The sequence below is a fragment of the Tursiops truncatus genome, chromosome 12 (assembly GCF_011762595.2).
Source record: "Tursiops truncatus isolate mTurTru1 chromosome 12, mTurTru1.mat.Y, whole genome shotgun sequence".
In the NCBI taxonomy this organism is placed as follows: domain Eukaryota; kingdom Metazoa; phylum Chordata; class Mammalia; order Artiodactyla; family Delphinidae; genus Tursiops; species Tursiops truncatus.
This window is the reverse complement of record NC_047045.1, coordinates 51141458-51161893: the sequence shown is the minus strand read 5'-3', so window position 1 is coordinate 51161893 and position 20436 is coordinate 51141458. Positions and strand designations below refer to the sequence as shown.

The following is a 20436-nucleotide window of genomic DNA, read 5'->3' as shown; positions in this document are numbered from 1 at the left end:
GAGCTAAGGGGGAATAACAGGTAAATACATCCAAAGGGCAACAAACAACAAAGGTAGGGTCAGGATATGTTTAAAAACATCACAAATAAGAGATTCTGGATTCATAAGAGAGTTTGAGTTTTTCACTACCAAAGAGTTTTAAGAATGGTAATATTTTATAAGAAAAATATTAAAATAGAGCAACAGAAACCAAAAAATATTAAAAGCATACTGCTTCATTATAAATTCAGTCTAAGCTGTTCTAGGTATTTCCAAACATTTCATGTTTTAATTGGCTTCCCCAGCAGATATCTTAGAGTCAACAAGTCACATCCACTTAATCTTGTATTGATTTTCTAAGATGCTTCCTGTTACTATGACTACCCTAATCAATTAAATTCTTGTAAGGTGCAAGACAATTTTCTCTTTCTCTTTTCCTTCCAGCTAAGAATGAATACTTTATTTCCACAAAATATATCTGATGTTGCCTCTTATCTATCAAGGAGCCGCACTGTGTTGGTAAAAAAATCTTTTATGCCTTTCCTTTAAAAAAAAATGTTTGAAGATTCTGCAAAGAGAAAGCGTACAGAATTGCCTTGGATTGGTATAATGAGTGGCTTACCAATTTGTGGTTGTGAGGATAAAAGTTCTCTTTGGCTAGCAGAAAAGTGCCTTGCCCTTGCCCTTCATCACAGGGAACTGGGAGGTTGGTAGTCACTCAAAGAGACCACTCACTGGGAAGAAGAAAATGGTTCTGCCACTTGGTGTCCAAAAAAGTGCAAGGTCGGCCATTTGTGACTATTTTAGTACTGTACTATCCCAACAAAGACATTTCACCTGTACTGAAATGTGAGGAATTTTGGCATGGGGGAGGAAAGTTACTTTAACCTGAGGCTACCCATTTTTTCTTAGGCACAGCCCTGGAAACAACAGAAACAAGGGGGCGTGGGAGGCACAAACTATTGGATGTAAAATAAGCTCAAGGATGTATTGTACAACACGAGGAGTATAGCCAATATTTTGTAATAACTGTAAATGGAAAGTAACCTTTAAAATTGTATCATTTTTTTAATTAACAGAAAACCAGAAAAAACAAGATTCAGGAAAGACATTCATTCTTTGGAATCAGACAACCTGGACTCAAGCCTTGAGGTCAGCTGAGAAAATTCAGGTAAGCATCTTAAACTCCCTGAAGTTTCATTATCTGTCCTACAAAATGGGATCAATATAAGTACCTCTAGGGTAGTCTGGGTGTTCTCTATATCTAAGCCCTCTCCTTTGATCCAAGTCAATTCTTCTACCCAACAGATCTTTCCAAAGAAGAAGAGTGACCAGGTCACTTTCCTGTCCCAAATGTCCCCATGTCTGGAGTACACAGGTCAAACCACACAGCATGCCTTCCTCCAGCCCATAGGGCCAGGTCTCAGCCTGCGCTTCCCAGATCACCTCTGGTCATTTGTTTCAATTCATTTCTCACTCTAGCCATATCGAAACTGATTTATCACATACTTTCAATGCTTTGTAGCTGTCTGTTCAAGGCACCTCCCCCAAAGTTTCCCTGCCCCAAATGCTCTTCCTGTCCTTATTCCCTTAGCAAACTCTTGCTCTTCCCTCAAGGCCAAAGCTATCTCCACAATCACCACCTTTCCAACTGTGCCAGGAGTTTCTCCCAAAAGAAACGAAGACTAATTTTCACCAGGTAAAAAAAAATCTCATGTTTTGTTTGGCTTCCAACGAGAAAAAAATATATTATTTGGCAGCTAACATGAAAATATCTAGATGCTATTTAACCACAAAGTAAGTGATTTTTAAAAAATGCAATCTGTGTATCTATAATCTGAGCACTAAAAGCAAAATACGATATTTTTCAGATTCCCAAAGTCAATCATCTTTAAGTCTTCACAGCCTAGGTAGTCACTGAATTGTGAGAAAAACAGCACACATCCAGGAAAATATGCCACTTGAAAAATGAGCTTACCCACATCAATTACTTTGATCATTAATATCACCTGCGAGGTGTATTATTTCTAATGTAATACTTTAAAATTGGTATAAATGAATAGACTGACATCCAAACAAGTTAAGTAATTTGCCCAAATATTTGATATGTGGCAGGGCTGCCATCCAAACCCAGGTCTGTCTGCCTCTATAGCCCGTTTCCATCCTTCAACAGTGTCTCTCTATTGGCCTTCCACTGTGATCACAGGTGGATCTTACAGCAATAGTCTTTGTGTTTTTATCCAAAGTATAAGGTGCTATCTCTAGCTGGGTCACTCAAAATACATGAGGAAAAAGGGGATTGGTGTATGCAGGTAGAGAGGTTATACAGTCACCTCTGTATAAAGGAAGAGAGATGGGCCCTCTTCAAAACACAGTTACATCCCTTAATAATACACATCATTAAATGTTTCCTCCTTGGCACTAGACCCACTGGTAGCTTTTCTTACTTTTGGTTTAATTCCCTAGGATATTTTTTTGTTTGCCTAAAAAGAAGTAACATATTATAGCAGAATGATAGCGTGATACAAATTATCACTGAGTTATTAAAAATATTCTCACCTCTTAATTTCCCTGACTGGGTTAATTGGAAGGGGTTTATTATTGTGGTTTTGGTGGTGGTCTTAGTGATGGCAGTAGTTGTGTTTAACAATCTAAAATTGTGCATATGTGTCTTTACTTCAAACACTTTACGGTTTCACGCTAATCTCAAAAAAAACAGTTTATTCATGCTCTGCGTGAAACATATCAATACACAATAATATTTCTCACATAGTAAGTACAAAATAAAACAGAGTCTTAATTAGAAAAGTCAGAAAACGTTACTTCAGTATGAAAGTAAATATGAAATCACACATGTCACAATGGAACATTTTTAGCACATCTTATATTCTTATTCAGAATCACCATTGTTTATAGATATCGATATAGACATAGACACAGATATAGACATAGATGTAGAGCATTTAAAAATTAATTTGAACTAGAGAAAAAATGAGTTTAAAAGTTAGTAACATGTCAAATTTATTCCCAGGAGGATCTCCCTCCTTTTAAGTGGCTTCCCAATTGGCAACCAGGAGGAATCAACCCTGCTTACTCAGTCTGGGTCCTGGGAGCAAGGAAAGGGGATGGGGACAGTGATGGGGAATAGAGATAAGGCAGTTCAGCAGAGGTCCCTGCAGAGAGGGGGACCATTTCCCTGTCTAACACAAGCACAGAGGTTTAATCTGACTGTAGCTCCTGTTGGGCTGACCCTCAGCACTTAGAAAGTCCTGATGGGAGCCATGGGTAATGGGGAAGTTCCCAAATGTGTCCAAGTGGTCAGTTTTTTCCTCCACCGAGGACTTATCATATTACTATTAAATGACTCCATAAAGTGTGTAAATTAGCAAACAGCAAGATATTGAGTCTATCCTTGAGTTGTTTGTTTTTTTCAATTTTTTGGAAATAATATGAGTTCTCCAGTTCTTCATATGCTGAAGGCCTAGACTACCCCTCATGCCAGTTAAATTGGGATCACGATTATAAACGGCTAGGTTACCATTCTGTGTTAAGTAATATGGTTGGTGGTGACCAATTTTCTCTACAGAGTGAGGAACACTTTACACGCTGATGGCAGGAGGGCAGAATTAGGACTGATTCTACATGATACACACATTTCCAAGCACTGTGTTTCCCCATGCCCTCCCAACTCTTATTAACTGTCTCTATGGAGTTAAAAAGAAAGTGTAGTTCAAGATAAGGCAGGAGCAAGGCTGACTCACCAAGAGCAACTCAGGAAACCTGCATCAGGGAAAACCTATCAGAGAAAAGGATCAGTGTGTCTTATTCACTCCAGGGGCAAAACCCAAACTGTGAATTCAATTTGGTTAAGATGTCCTGCTGCTTGGAGAAGTGACCTTTTTTTAGGGGGCCATCATCCTTCAATTTAGGTGCCTATAGACACAGTCAGAAATTACTGTGAAGCAGAGATCTAGATAATTTTGGTTGTTCTACTTAAAAAAAGAAAAATCTAACATCCTGAACTAACGAATGACAACGATAAAATTAGTTATTTTGCGATATTTTCAGTGATAAACGTTATAAAAACTAACTGCTGCAAACTTCTAAAAAGCATGTTGAACATACTGAGAATAAATACTGAATAAGCTCACTTAAGAATTAATTTGCAAATCTTTTTAAGAATTTAAATTTTATTCCATAAATAGTATATATAAAGTAGCATAAAGCCAAGCAGAGAGCAGAAAAAAAACACCTTAAAACTTAAAAAGAAATCGTCGATATTAGGTTTATAACATGCCACTAAATAATAACTGATTTTCCATTTTATAATTCCCAACCAGTTAAATGTCATTCATTGGAAGATGCACCATTCCTCTGTCAACTCCACATCATGGCCCTTCCACAATTAAAAAAAAAAAAAAAAGAGCAAAAAAAACCCCAATTAAGTATAAAGAAGTAATTCAAAACAGTGATTCCATATCTCAGATACCAAAAACTTATTGATTGATTGGCTTTCCAACAGTTGTTGGGCAACTAAATGGAACAATGAAGCAAACATTTAGCTAATTAACAACTATACACAGAAAAGGAAAGAAAAACAAACAAACAAAAGCCTAGATAGCTAATAAGTAAAATACAGAAGATGTTGCTTGTTCTGATTGTCAAGCTAAAAATCCCAGATCATCACTGGCACTTATAGACATAGTGAGGGCTTAGTGCCAAGTGTCACAAGCTTCCGTTCATTAAAAGGCCCACATCTTCTAGCTTTTCTTCTATGATCCTTTGTCCAGTTAGTGTTTGTGCTTGAAAACTAGTTTTTTAAATGTGCTTTTATTATTCCTTAAGTAAGATCTTCTGTTGTTCTACCACAGATAAGCCAAACATGGGAGACTGAGAAACTGGGTAATTTGTAAATCATTACCTGAAGGCCTTCGATAGCCAAGCGCAGCATGCTTGGTGTAAGTTTAGAGGCTTGCTTGAAGGTGAAGTTACTCCAGTCTATGATCAAAACAAATCCATTCACTTGAAGCTCGGGATCTTCAATCATGGCTTCTAAAGAAAGTAAGATGGCACGCAAAATATCCACCAGTGTGTACCTATCGGCAACAGAAAAGGGCTGCATTAAATCTGACAACCACTTGTGTAGAAGCTATAGAAAGTTGTGAAGCATACTAAAAATTCCCTCTTAAACGACATCAGGAATCTTAAGGAAATGATTTTGTTTAAAAATCCTCTTTTAAGATGAAGTTTACTTTATTCGCTATACTCAGGGGACATACTAGAATTTAACATGTATTCTACCAAAACAAATTCCAATGCTTTTGAAAATACTACAATTTGTTTCCTTTTCCTTTCCTTCTAGGCCTTGCTATGAGTTTATAAAATCTCATTTCAACAACCCTAAAAACTAGGCATGGTACTTTTAAATAGCTCAAGAATGCTCTCAGCAGTACTGACATTTCATATCTTCACATTTAGAAAATTTGAGAATGAGATTTGAAGGAGTTTCATCAATAAACAACACTATACGTAAACAGTTATGATTGAAAGTGTCAACAGATTTTAATTGTACTGAGTTTATATCATAAAGGTAAAAGAAAAGAAAAGACAAAAAGGAAAGGTGGGATGGACAGAAAGAAAGGGAGATCAATGAAAATAAAAGGGAAAATGTACCTGTCTGTTATTACACAGGCCATCCAAATTTAGGGGTCAAGACTTGATCTTTTTCTACCTTGCAACTTAGCACAGTGCCTGGCACACTGTAAAAACTCCATAAATGCTCTTTACTTTCTTCTAAAATGGAACTAGACTAGAGTGCAAAGACACTAATTGTGCATTAAGACACTGCCTCAACGAAGGCAGCGGAAGTAAGAAGAAAAGAAGCCAAATTGAGAAGTATTTTAGAGGTAAACTTTTTAAAATTTAATAATTAAACGTGAGGGCTAAGATTGAGGGAAGAGTATAAGATGACACACAGATTCTAGCTTCAGTCTGATTAGATGGTAAAAATCTTTCATCAAAATCAATAGTGCAAAAAGAGGATACAGTTGAGGATGGCTGGAAATGTGGAATTTGGAATAGTATCCGTTGTACTTGAGAAACATGTAGTATACCCAGAAAGATATATCAAGTAAACATCTGAAAAAGTAAATTCCAAACTCAGGAGAGAGCTCAAGATTGAAAATTCCAGAATCAAAAGCACACCAATCCTACGTTCAAGGAAGTGATTGAGGTAATGCAATCTGAGCTGAGAAGAAAATGAGATAATTACTCTAAGAGGGAATCCCAGCATTTCAAGAGGGATTAGTAAATTTATGGAAGATGTTAACAATTTTCCGTTTTTAGCAGCCTGCATTTCAAGTTTACTTTTCTGCTCAGACATTCAGGTGGAGGTATCTGGGAAAAGCGAGAGAAAGAAATCCTGACCTCAGGGGAGAGGTGGTGTGGGGAGGGGGGTGGATTAGGAGTGGAAATCATTGGGATTCAGTGGAAGCAATGGGCTCACCAGGAAGATGCATGAGACAGTGAGCACATGTGAGGGAGTAGTTCTATTTTGACTTCTAAAAACATTTGGAGGCGAATGGAGAAAGTGTAGTAGTTCAGAAAGGAAGGAATAATTAACAGTGAAACCTCAGGCAATTTCTCACTTTCTCTGGGCCTCATTTCCTCATCTGTAAAATCAGTAGCTTGGAATAGAATCTCTTTAGGGTCCCAGCATTAATTAAGCAAAGGGTGTGGTGTCAGAAGACTTCAAGACGGAATCTCTTCCTGTCCCTCATTAGCTGTGTGGCCCTGGACATGTCAATGATTTATCATTCTGAGGTTTAGTTCCCTTAAATGAGAGTATCTATGATTATCTCACTGCAGCTCACTGGCAGTGGCAAGGTGGGAGGAGGGGGTATGGGAAGGGAAGTCAAAGACATGATTCAGGTGAAACCATTTGCACAATGCTAGGTATGTATCATGTGTTCAGTAAATGTTGGTTGGAATACACACATAGCACCCTTTTTACTGTAATGGTAACCACAGACATAGGCAGGGTATGATCAGAACTAAAGAATATTTGCTTGTAAATTTTACTTAAAAATTAACAATAATCTTTACATAGCTTATTACTACTGTGAAAGGCAAGGATCAAGAGATTATTTTTAAATCTCTGGAAAGTATACAGGGTATTTATAGGCCTAAGGCTATGGCATCCCAAAATACTACATAAGCACATGAGATAAATTTTTTTGTAGAGCTCTGTTAGCTGTCTTTAAATCTGTGAAATATGAATGACTGAATACCTTTATCTGTCACTTCATGGCTGGCTCATCTCCTTTTTAAACATAATGGCCTAACACAGTATTGTGACCAGAAGCCTATAAGCCTACACAGACTGGAAAGTTGGAGCAGGAAGGCTTTAGTTCTGGTTAAAATTTAGAGCTACCCCCTCTAAAAAAGTATTCACTTTAGTTTCTGAAGTTCATAATAATATCACAGTTAAGAAAATTAAAAATTAGAACAATCCAGTTTAGAACTTCCCCCCATTATGATCATTCTTACATTTCCTATAAGAATGACAAATAGCATTAATACCAAACAGCCTTAAGTAAAAGTGGAATCTGAAATCGGCTTTGGAAGAATGATGCACTGTATGTATGAAGAATAAACCATGGCACCAGCAGGGCTGAAAACAAGAGGCAATTTGTTTTAAGTAACACATTTTAAGTTTGGCTTTTCCAAAACTGTGTCAAATCAAGAGAGAAACTTATATACATATCATTATTCCAAAGGAAAGAAAATAAGGCAAATCCCAGGATCATCAATAGAGAAAAGCAGGTTTGCAAAGTTTTCAAGGGTAAATCTAACAATGTTTTTTTTAATTTAATACTTTCTTCCAAAAAGAGAATTAAGTGATTTTTATATAAATTATACTAATGTATAAGTTTAATAAAAGAAACATAAAAACATCCTAGCTAACTGAATTCAAAGGGCAGGTCAAAACCACTCTTGAGGGCTTCCCTGGTGGCGCAGTGGTTGGGATTCCACCTGCCGGTGTGGAGGACACGGGTTCGAGCCCTGGTCTGGGAGGATTACACGTGCCGTGGAGCGGCTGAGCCCGTGCGCCGCAAGTACTGAGCCTGCACTCTAGAGCCCACAAGCCACAACTGCTGAAGCCCGCGTACCTGGAGCCTGTGCTCTGCAGCGGAGAAGTCACCGCATAAAGAAACCCGCGCACTGCAGCGAAAAGTGGCCCCCCGCTCGCCGCGGCTAGAGAAAGCCCGCATGCAGCAGCGAAGACCCAACTCAGCCAAAAATAAATAAATTTTTTTTTTTTTTTTAAAAAGGGCTTCCCTGGTGGCTCAGTGGTTGAGAGTCCACCTGCCGATGCAGGGGACACGGGTTTGTGCCCCGGTCCGGGAAGATCCCACATGCCGCGGAGCGGCTGGGCCCGTGAGCCACGGACGCTGAGCCTGTGCGTCCGGAGCCTGTTGCTCTGCAACGGAAGAGGCCACAACAGCGAGAGGCCTGCGTACCACAAAAAACAAAAAAACCCACTCTTGACACTCCAATCCTCTGTTGTCAAACATGTCACATTACTACCATTAGCAGCTCAGCAGGTTATTCGTAAGCAGAACATTATTACATGAGACCTTGCCAAAGTCTGCAAAATATCTTCCAAAGAAATGGAGCATTTTATGAATTTTCTGTCTTCAGGAATCCTACTTTCAGTATTCTCTTTGAAACTATTTCCGAACTGTTGTATTTTACAAATTAGACGTCACTACAATAAGTATTTCACAAGCTCACCCCAATTATAGTAACTCTACCATTGCTATTCTTCCCTTCTATGTTGAAAGAAAGCCATAAACAATAAACTAGCCCATTAATGGAGCTCTTGGCTCCTGACTGTGCTTCCCAAAGCAGCATTAGGTAAAGCCTGAACCTGAAATCAACTTGGAGAGGATGAAATAATGACACCAGTACACCTGGGACTAGTAGACCACTGCTCTTGAAGGAAGTCAAAGCTGCTATAATATGTAAAAAAAAAAAAAAAAAAAAATTCTCCTATTTCGTACCAGTGTGATCAAGAGCAGGGAAGCTTCTTCTCCTGCTCTGGCCTTACAAGGATTTGGGGAGCTACCTAGCCTATGCTTCTCTCCTGGGGCTCACAACGTCTTATCCCCTACTAGAGCTTACAATCAGTGCAAAGAGCGACTTAAATCACAAACAGGCCATTTCCTTCCTACTCTCCAGCCCTTTCTTTCAGCCTGACAAGGAAAAACTGGCATCTTGGCATCACACTGAGCAGCACAAGAGCAAGCAGCTTCCCCTCTGTCACTAAATCAATCAGCCATTATTAAATTCTTCATTAAGGCTGCCCCCAACCCTCAGTTTTCATTATGCCACATTTTCTAATGTCTGAAGCACTTTGTGTTAGAAAGGTGCCAGGGGAAGAGACAAAGGAGAAGAATTACTTTTATTAATGCCTCAGAGTATCATTAGTGCTAAAGTCAATGAATTCACCAAGGTATTTTATATTACTGAGTGGTAATAATAATATCTCTATCTGTGTAATCGTTTAAGATTTCCAAAGCAATTTCAAACGCATTATCTTAATCTCAAAATAAGCCCAAAGTCTCTGTGCCTGACTTAGTTCCTATTATTTTGGAGATGAGGACACAGATGAGATCTCAGAGAATTTAGACAGTTTGTCCAAAATCACTATGGGAGTAAAACTGGAAGCCTAGATGAGAAGCTGGGTCTTTCTGACACCCCAGTGCTCTCCACTCCTTATGGTGCCTAGACCTAGAACCGAGTTTGATGAATAGCTGTTCTGCTTTCTCATGTCTCAGTGGCATACTGTGTGTCAGAAGATGGATCAGAAAGTCGATACCAACATGGCGCCAGGCCAGTTATCAGGTTAGCTCCAACCTGGTCCCAGCAAGGGGCTTTGGTGGAAGAAAAGTAACAAGACATTTGTAAAAGTCAGGATGGGAACAGGCTAAGTCTACAAACCTTGGAGGAAATGTGAAATCCAAAATAATTAAGTGTCTGGTTTGTATCACTAGGCACAGATTAGTTGTCTCAGCCTTGCTTTAATTTTACTGCTGTGGAAATGTACATGAGTAAGGACAAAAGAATCCTTGTAAATGAAACATCTAGAGGAAAAATGTAATTCTTTGGGGAAAAAAAAGGTTAAAAAGTGTGCACGGGCTGCCGCCAAAATAAAATGAAATGAAATAAAACAAAGTTGTGCTGGAAAAATACATTGAAAAGGCTACTCTTCCTCAGAGCAGAATAAGTGTCTGCTTAGCTGCTTAATACAGTCTTTGCCTTCAGAATATTTATTCTACCAACTTAAATTTCTGTGCCTAATGGTCTACATTCTGATGTTTAATCAAGATTTTCTAAAACATAGATGAATCTTTTAATTATCAGAGCTTGCTTTTTTTATAATTATATTTAATTGTCTTTTCCCAGATTTATGTTGGTTAACTACCTGTACACACAAAACAAGTTTGACCAATTCACTTACTAGCTGTGAGGTTATGGGTGGAATAATTGCTCTGTGCCTCAGTTTCCGCATCTGCAAAATGTGGATATTAACAGAACCTACCTCGTATGTATGTGATAAAGATTTAATAAATTAATGTTTATAAAGTGCTTAGAATAGTGCCTGACACATAGCATATGCTATAAAAGTGTTTCAACATGAATGAATGAATTAAATAATTAATTAGAATGAAAAAATAAAAGGTTGATTACATTACCCGAGCAGGTGATTTTCTTTCTATACAACACTGAGCAGCCTGCTGCCCCTGCCCTGAACTTCCAGCACTGACAAGCAATACCCTCATTTAGCACTTAATGACCTCTCTGGAGTTATTTAGCTTTTTGTGTTTTTTCTTCCCGGAGAGGTTGTATGTTCCTTGATGGTACAAAGAATGTGTCATGTGTCTTTTTTGCACCTAGCACCTATTAAATGTCCACGTATGTAGCAAATGCTGGAAAAAAGTATACTTTTTAAAACATTGATTTGAATCAAGTACTATTCTATTCACTCATTTTACTCGATGTTGTAAGGACCCAACCAACATACGGGGACATCTTTTCCCTCATGTCAATAGTGCCACTTACTATGTTAATGAAATGTATGTACCTGCATTCAATGATGTAAAAGAATTCAATCTTTTTCCCAGAATGGAGGAAATATAGTAATTTACTAAGGATAATTTAATAATTTATTAATTGTTGGCTCATGTTTTAAAATATCTTTACACATTTTTTGAGACATCCTTTCAGAGCACTTTAGTAACATCAAATCTGTTGCTTCTTTTCAACTTTGTTTAAAGTTGCATATTTGAAACATGAAAATAGCCTGGTTTGGGCCAGACCCAATCAACATCCTGCTGAAGTTTGGAACTCTTGGTCATTGCTGTTATTTCAGGATTATTTCACTAATTACTGCATAATTACCCTAATTTTTAGAGACTGTCCTATTTTTTTAAAGAGATTTGTCCCAATATTTAGCTAACATTTCTCAGGACAATTTTTTTTCTCTCCCATTTTCCATGGTATGAACCAAGGGCATATTTTGAAGTAAGCTGCAGTTCCCAGAGTATTTGTTTAAAGAGCAGCCCGATAAGGAAGCAATACAGAAGCCCTGCTGGGACAGAAACCCCATGGAACCCACACCTGCATTCCTAGTATTGACCTAATCTCAAAATCAGCCGTAATACGGCATAGCAGTGCCTCTAGGCTTTCGAAGGTAAGGATTCCTGACCCTGCCAGGATATATGACACCAAGAAACAAAAAGTTGAGAAATATTTAAATATTTTAATAAACAGAGCCAAGAAGACCTGAAAAATCAGTCCAAAAAAATTAAGCCTCCTTTTTGGCTTGTTTTTTGTTTTTAAAATTATCAAGTAAGAGTGTTTCTCCCTAATTAACTAGTTAATTGCCCTTGTCTGTTTTAATCTATTTCTAATCATTTTATTTTATTTTATATTTTATTTTATTTTATTTTAGTGCACTTCCACAGAAGAGTAAAGCTTTGTGGCTGAGAATAAAGCAAATATGTATAGTCTATGGCTATCATTTAAAACTTTTAAGCTACCATCATCATAACCTTCTTTCATTTGAAGACTGGCTACATTATTTTAATAAATGAGAGCATAGTCATAATTAAAACTGAAGCTTCAAATAGCTGGCCATTTGTATAATATTTTCCTTTGTATGAAAAAGCCACACAATAGGAACGAACAAACTGACAACAGTACATGTTTTAGGCAAATTCCAGGATAAGTTAGAGGATCCTAGCATTGTCTCACCAATCAGTCTTTGAGCTCTTTCAGAGTTTCAGTACTATAAGTGATAATCAATGTCCATTATGACAAGCCAAACATGGTACAAGACGGTCAGTGCTTTCTGAATTGCCACTATATTAGAATCATTTTAACTTGGCTGTATTTAATTGTTTTCTAATGGATGTTAATCAGATTCCAGATAAATTGTTTGTTTACAATTGGTTGTTTGTGGTACTAAGTAGAGAGAAGTCATTTATAAGTCTAAGAAGGTAAAATATTACTTGCAGGCTAACTGACAAATTACAGGCCACATATCAGAATACATGTCATCATTATGTTTCAGGTAACACAGTTTACTCATGAATATTCCCAATAATTACATGCCAGTGAATTTCGACTTCTCAGATACCTGCTCTCACGCTCTAGGGTCTAGACCACAATCTACTTTCGTTCCAAACTTCCTTTTCTTAAGGTAGTATAATCTATTCTAGCTTCTCGGTACATTATCATCACACTCTGTTGATGAAATCAGGTGGACAATTTGAAGGTATCTGCTGAGTCCTAAGCAGGGCACTGTCACTCAGGAAAGCAAGATAGCATGTAATATATGGAGGACTACTGCATCACAGTGCTGCAGGGTAACAATCCGTTTGTTTTTAATTTTGTGGAATTTACTTTTGTTTTCAGAAATTATGTTAGACGATTTGAAAAAAAAAAAAAAAGATAAAATTGTGTGAATCTTTGCCAAGGGTAGCCTGCTCAATAAACGTAACAAATCATCTGAAACCTGTTCTGTTTTTTTATAAAAGAACCACAGACCACACTGAAAGTCATTTTGACATTTCAGTATTTCAAATATTTTTTTAGCTGTATTACAAGGTGGGTACACTGTAAATATTATACCTCAGTCTCCTGAAGATTCCATATTTCTTGTAAAGGCTTTGGAAACGGTCCAGTTACTTGCAATAACCTGAAACTGACCTGCACTATACTGCAATAGGAAGAGACACTATTTTATTTATAGTCACCATCTCACACACATTTACTGTTTCCAGTCTCCTGAGAAGCACAGAAAACTGTCCTAAAAATTCAATATAGGAGAAAATATATATAGATAACTTCCTGCTTAGAATTCTTTTTTTAAAAAAATGCATAACTCAATTCAACTCAACAAACATTTACTGAACATTAACGCTAGTTCAGGTGCTGTTATAATAACATGAGGCTTAGTATTTTTTTGTTATACAAAACTCTTTACAAAGTTTTTCAAAATTCACAAAAAATCTTGATATTCCCTTTGGGAAGTTGGAAATAACCTGTTATCCAAATAAAGGGGGACATTTTCTTCTACCTCATTTCTGGAATTTCCCTGTGCAATCCTGGACAATTCCCACCTATTCTTTCTTTAAAACAATGTTATGTGTCTCTTTTTTTTTTTTTTTTGCGGTACGCGGGCCTCTCACCGTTGTGGCCTCTCGCGTTGCGGAGCACAGGCTCCGAACACGCAGGCTCAGTGGCCATGGCTCACGGGCCCAGCCGCTCCGCGGCAGGTGGGATCTTCCCGGACCGGGGCGCAAACCCGTGTCCCCTGCATCGGCAGGCGGACTCTCAACCACTGCGCCACCAGGGAAGCCCTATTTTGTCTCTTTTAATAGTGTTTTTTTGTTTTTTTTTTTAGTTGTTGAAAGCCAGGTAATTCACTGAACAGCTCTAGAAGGTGGTTAGAATTATGTTCAGATGTGCAGTCTTCTGCAGGGACCCAGGTTGTTTGGACTGGTGGGATCAGAGCAGGAAGGTGAGAACACCTCACTCACAGAACTGGGGAGGGATGAGGAGTAAAAGAATTTGGCACATGGCATATCCAGCTAACAGAGCAATCGTAAGGTAAACACCTAGGGAAGGTGGCAGAGACTTCTGTAGGAGTCAAGTCAGATAAGCCTTGAAAATGTACGGTGGAGGAAGGAAGGGGATTCAGGCCAAAGGCAGGAAAAGAGCTGGTGACACTCTGGGCACTGTCAGAAAGGCAGTTGTCCTGCTGGTTTCAGAACAGGGCAGAGACAGTTCTTAGGCACATCTCCCAAGGATAAAGGTTTACAGAGGATGCCAAGAGGGGGGACCTGCTTATCCACTAGTCCTTGTATATGTGCATGTAGACATGGGATGGGGGGTGCAGGCAGGGAAAAGGAGGGAGGGACTTTTTAAAAAATATATAGGAGGAGGAAACTCAACTGAATTTTAGATAAGCTCCAAATAAATTGTATACCTTTTGATCTTGAAGTACTAAAACTTCTTGATCATACCTGTTCATTTCCAACCACAGAAATTGAATTCACAATTATTAGTCTATAGGCCCTGTAAGGTATTTTTACAGGACATGGTTTTTCATTTTTAATGTCACATGTACAAAGTTTTAATATTTAAGATTTTGTGTAGATTTAAAGAAAAAGTTCTACATATCAATTAATAAGTCCCCTCCCATTGTAGATTTCCAGGGAGATATATTTTGATTACTAGTAACTTAGCCTTTACATGAAAACATGAGATAGACAACTAAAACACAGTTTCTTTAGTAAGTCCAAAATAATCACCTTTCCACATACATGAGAACTACAAGAGGCTTTCATCTTAATTAGGTTTATAAATCAATGTCAATATTAGCTCACTTATACAAATAAATGAAAATAGGTTTGATGTATGTTCCTGTCTCCCTAAGGGCAACCTGCTTCCCTAATGATATCTTTAACAGACTTTGAGACATATTTAAATATACAATTTCCATAGCGCTCATTTCATGGCAACTCAATAAACTAAGTTCCAGTCTAACTCATGAAATACTAGGTTCTTTCTTGAATAAAATTTTTCTGCTTTGATATACACAATAATTGGTTTGCATAACCCTACAATGTACTTCTTAGATGAAATAAAAACTTTTAAAAGAGAAATTGTGGTCAAAGGATGCCATTTCATGAGCCTTTAAACTTTGCTACCTGATAAAGAGTACAGTAAAATCTCTATAATTAACCAAAATAAGAGACAGAAAGAGAGCTCCATTCCCCTCAATGGCTAACTCTATGAGTTTCTTAGCTTTATGATTCTTCAGGTAGTAGTTTATCTTTATATTTACCTAAAAAATAATTGTAGTTCTCAACGTAGAATTACAGGAAAAAGGAGACCAACTGAAGGGTTAAACGCCTGTTAAAAATATTAATTTGCATTCTAAAATCCCAAGACTCTGAGAAGCCTATCTGGAGACCTATAAGATCCATAAGATTTCTCAGTAACTGTAAAAGTCTTTTAAAGTTGCTCCAGAGATGGTTTAAACTAACCAGATGCATCAAAAATCACCATTCACCGCACTAAAAATACAGCGATGTTTTAACAACAAGCTTCTTATGATTCATAATTCTGGTGACGCTTTTAAGTTCCATGACATTTATTTAACTTCAAACTTAATTGAAACTACCTTACACAAAGGTCTTTTATAATTTCTTATATCTTTCAATCTGAGAAAATAATTCCTCCAACTGAGGAAGTAGAAGAGTCATTGTCTGTTTTTTTCTATTGTAATGTAGATGAAGTAAGAATATTAGTTCTCCTCCATTAAAAAGCCAGAGAGCTCAAAAAGTCTGCCAACTGACAGATCTGAACATTTTTCACTTCCTTCCAAATGACGAAAAATCACATCAGACAGGAAACACATTCTTTAGATTAGTGACAGGTGTAGAACAAGCACACAAGTCAGCCTTTATTTTCAGGGTCGGCGGCATGCTCAGCAACAGAGGGGACAACTCTTCCTTTTTATTGAAGTGACACACATCATATTATTCCTTCATCTACACATCACCAAGCAGAAAAGTTTCCAAGCAATAAAACTACTTGATCTTGGTTGAATGCCAGGGTAGTCTTAAAAAAATAAAACCGCAGTACTAAAGAGAGAGAGGAGGGGGAAGTGGTGGAGCACGATGATGGTGATGAATCCAGTTTAAGAATTTCTTCAGGAAAAAAAAAAAAAAAGAATTTCTTTAGGAGGAAGGAGGGAAAGTTGTCTCCATTCTCATACTCATTTCTCCACAGAACAGTAAACTTATTTAGGAGTTGAAAAAATTAGCAGCTTTATTTAGAAGCTGAATGATTGAGATTATACAGCACAATAATATGGTTCATGAAGCACCTAACGCTGCAGTAGAAAACGGGTGCTAGTGAAGTAAGAGTTTCAAAGGTAAAGATAAAAGTCCCACCACCTCCCCAGGGTGCCCACCAAAAACGCATTTCTTCGTTCCAGTTTCTCTTCCCACCCACCCCACCCACCCACCCCGAGCCAAATAAACAGTAACGTCAAAGCTGTAAAACTATGACACTACTCAAGATAAATTCTGGAAAATGGGAGAGTAAAAGAAGCCCTAGTACAAGTTCGGATTTAGGACTTACCTGCTCTGATCCCAGTTGGCAGCGAAAAGGACTAGAATCTTCCTGCCATAGTGGTCCAGATTGGCTAGGCCCCCAGGGAAGCCATCCTTCAGTGCCTGCTTGATGCCCGGATCAGTGGCCTTGAAGCTTTTGAACATGTCCAGGTTCTGCTGCCGGTACTCAAAGTACTGGGCCAGGAGGCGGAAAGCCTCGAAGTGATGAAACTTCCTGGCCCGTAAGAAGCGTAAGATGAAGGCATCATCTGTGCGGAGAAAGCCAATGTCCGGCCTGGTGATGACCATATCCCTCACCTCCTGGATGTCCTGGTGCAGTGTGTCTGGGTTCTCATTGAGCTCCAGGCGGGCTTTCTCCAGGGTCTCAGGAGAGAGACCAGCCTGTAAATGAGTCATTGTTCTGCTTGTTCCTGAGCCCTGCCTTTCTCTTGCTGGCTGTCCCACTGCACCGCTGGCCCTGGTCACTACCACACACCGGCCTCCAGACCTCGCTGCTGCCTGCTTCCTCTTCTTTACAGGAAACGATTTGTCTTGGTGTCCAGTCAAGTACCCTGTTGCTCCTGCTTCCCCACACCTTTTCTATGGAGGATATAAACTTCTTTGCCCACCCCCTAAAAACAATGTCCCACTTTAGTTCCCTTGTCCCTTTCCTTTAAAGAGATGTGGACCTCTGGCGGCCCAGCGCTCCTCTTCTTGTCCTTTCTCTCTCCTAACAAAACACGCCTAACTGCACCCCGCACAGGTGGTGCTGATCTTGGTGCTGTCCTCTTCTCTTCCGAGATGTAACAGAAACAGCCCCCATGCACATCTCAGCCCCAGCACTGTGATGCTTCTGCGGTCCCTACTGAAGGATGCTCCTGCCAGGGATAACGATGGAAATTCTGATTAATAATAAGGCGGCTCTTCAGCTCGGAGCTCAGGGCGGGGGAGAGAGCGTCTTTGCCAGAAGGGAAAAGAGAGAAAGAGAAAGAGGGGGGAAGGAGCTTATTTCTCCTTCTACTTATTCAAAGATGCTATTTCTAAGACATTTGTGGGATTCCATTTAAAATGACTGTGATCCAGTTAGGCGGAGGCTCTGCAGATAGCGCACCTTCCCTCCTCCCCTCCTGGATGCACCGTGATCTCATAAGGCACCAGAAGGGGTTTTGGTGGCGTTGGCACCAGCGTGGGCTCCCCCCTCAACCCCACCCCCAACTTCTGTCTTCCTCTAGCCCTTTATTTCAACGGACTTGCTGCGGAGAGGTTGGGGGGAGGGATCTCGCCGGGAAGGTACATTGCAAAGGCAGGGTTGGGGGAGGAGAGGGTGGGAAAAAGGAGTGGAGGATAAAACCTTTTCTATAATACCCCAAAGCGAGAGAGAAGAAAGAGCAGCCGGCTCCTACCAGCAAACCCGGAGGCGGGGACGCTAAGCAAGGCGGCCCTCCCTGGCATCCATCGGCCGCGGCTTCGGAGGCGGCGGCGGCGATAGCAGCATCAGCCCCTCTCGGTGGGTTGGAGCGAGCAGAGAAGAGGGACGGCAGCTGGGACCCGGGCAGAAGACGCTCTGGGGAGCAGCCCTGACCACATCGTCCGCGAGCAGCCCGCTTCCTCTCCCCGCAGGAGGGGTGGGGGGAGCAGAGCTAGGGCCACCGTTGCCCCAGGTTCTCGCCCGGCCCTGCCATTCTCGCCTTCGGGAGAGGAGAAGGAAGGGAGCGAGAATCGAACGCCTGGATGGAGAAGGCCACGCGGGTAGCCGCCGCCTTTGTGCGCCCGGAGCCGCCGGGACCGTGGGCGCGGCGGGGCGGCGGCTGCGGGGCGCGGGCCTCACCCTGGGCGCTGCCCAGCGGCCGCAGTCGGGCGCGCCCCTCCGGGCTGCTGCTGCGGCGGCGGCGGCGGCGGCTGCGGCTGCCGCTGCTCAAAGAGGACGCGGCTCAGCCTAACTCCTCTCTAATTATCCCAGCACAGATCTCGCTGCGACGTAAGCACTCACTCAGCTCGCGCACGCCCTCGGCTGCTCTCTCCCTGACTCGTTTGGGTAGGATCGCAGTTTCCGTGGCATTCAGATATCCCGAGCCCCAAGTTGAGCCGGCTCCTGGTCCCCACTGCCGGGATGGCCGCTCGGGCGGACATGGCCTGGCCGGGCGGAGCAGCGACGCCTTGCAGCCTCCCCACGCCCCGCTCTCACCCTTTGTGTGCGAGACCCCGGCGCTGCCCGGCGGCGAGGAGCTGTAGCAGATGGTAATTCACAGTGACATACATTTTCTAGTTCCGGTAGGAGGTAATTTTTTGATGTGGAAGGAGTACGGAAACATTGTGTCCTTTCCACATTTTGTTGTTGACAGAAAGGTTGCATTTGGTAAAGAAGACCAGAGTGGTTGCAAAGCATTGTGTTGATGATTCAGTGCCCGGAGGAACTTATATGGATAGAATTTCGACCATAAGCTCTGGCTGCTAAATTCCTGTTGAAGAGGATGGAAATGAGCACCGGGTGGGGTGGGGGCGTGGGTGGGACCAGTTCTCAGAGGAAGGAAAAACAGGCGCTCCTTGACTTCCTTCTCATCTCATAATAAAACACACATTTCTGGAGATGCATATGATGGTTCCCTCCGTTTTATACATCTGTACACAAGAATCATGATAAATGAGCAGAAGTCTTTGAGCTTGAGATGACTGTCTACGGGTTTGAGAAAAAGCAATGTTTTCTATTTTCAAAGGACAGCATGTTACTGAGCAAGCATGTCACCAAGAGCAACTTTTGGCTTACAGACTGTCGAATGGGGTCCTGAGTTCAGGTTAACTCAATGCAACAACAGATATTTACTGAGCTCCACTGTGTGTGAGCCATTGTCCTAGATTCTATGGATAGGTGGTCTTGAAGATAAGAAAACATTGTCATATTTGATGACTATTAGTACCTTCAGATTACAGGCACACACTTTTAGTTATTGTTCTTAAGATGATGGTGTTGACAAAGAGAAAGAAGAGGGACGGCAGAACTATACCACTTTATTAATTAAAGTAGTGCAAAGTAATGTAGGAACCAGAATAAGAAAATAAATTATACACACACACGAAGTCATTATCCTCAGGGAATTTACATTTTAAATGGGGGAGGTGGAAAACAAACCAGATGTATGTGTATTACATATATATGCACTATATGTATTCAAGGTCCTTCTAGGACTTCATGTGATTATGACTCTCAAAAGCATTCTGAATGCAATATGAACTGTTAAAAATTTTTGGTTCCCATTTCAAAAAAAAAAAATGGAAAAATTCAGTTTAGACCAGTATTCAGTATTCAGTTTCTAACTGAAGAAAATGTCTTATATCAACTGTATAAACAGGTTTTAGCCATCACCAATATGGAGAGACAGTTCTCCCGGGGTCTTGTGTTTCTGCATGTCTTATGAGCAAGGCACTAGCTATCCTTTTTTCGAGACTATCCTTTCAAGGCTGTATGCATAGTGAACAGCCTTGGAAGAGCCTTGGCATCTGGAGATAGTACCTCCATCTGAACGAAGGGTAGGTTTGCTTAGAGCTTTAGAAGATAGTATCTCTCTCTCTCTTTCCTGAGCAAAGGACAAGCAGGCTTATTTGGTTTCCTTCAACTCAGAGCTACTCTCCTGTAACGCCACCCACGGTGTATGCAAATATAACCTGACTTCTCTTAGGCCTGTGGGAATTGGGGCTCAGGAAACCAGCCCCAAATAAGCTGATGCTCAGAGTGCTTTTCTGCATCTGACTCTTTCATCTCTAA

General features: G+C 40.3%; 1 protein-coding gene across 2 annotated transcripts in view; it reads right to left on the bottom strand.

The window, feature by feature from the left end:
• CLVS2 (clavesin 2) overlaps positions 1–18572 on the bottom strand; it is a 72487-nt gene extending 53915 nt beyond the window's left edge. Inside the window, exons 1-3 of one of the 2 annotated variants that reach the window (XM_019951915.3) lie at positions 18080–18572; positions 16705–17554; positions 4901–5075 (exon numbers count right to left, since the gene is read on the bottom strand). In XM_019951915.3, coding sequence (XP_019807474.1) covers positions 4901–5075; positions 16705–17093 — 564 coding nt within the window. In that variant the 5' untranslated portion in view covers positions 17094–17554; positions 18080–18572. Of the gene's footprint in view, positions 1–4900; positions 5076–16704 lie in introns of both variants that reach the window. The other variant, XM_033867679.2, reaches the window with a different exon arrangement.
• Positions 18573–20436: the final 1864 nt, after the last annotated feature.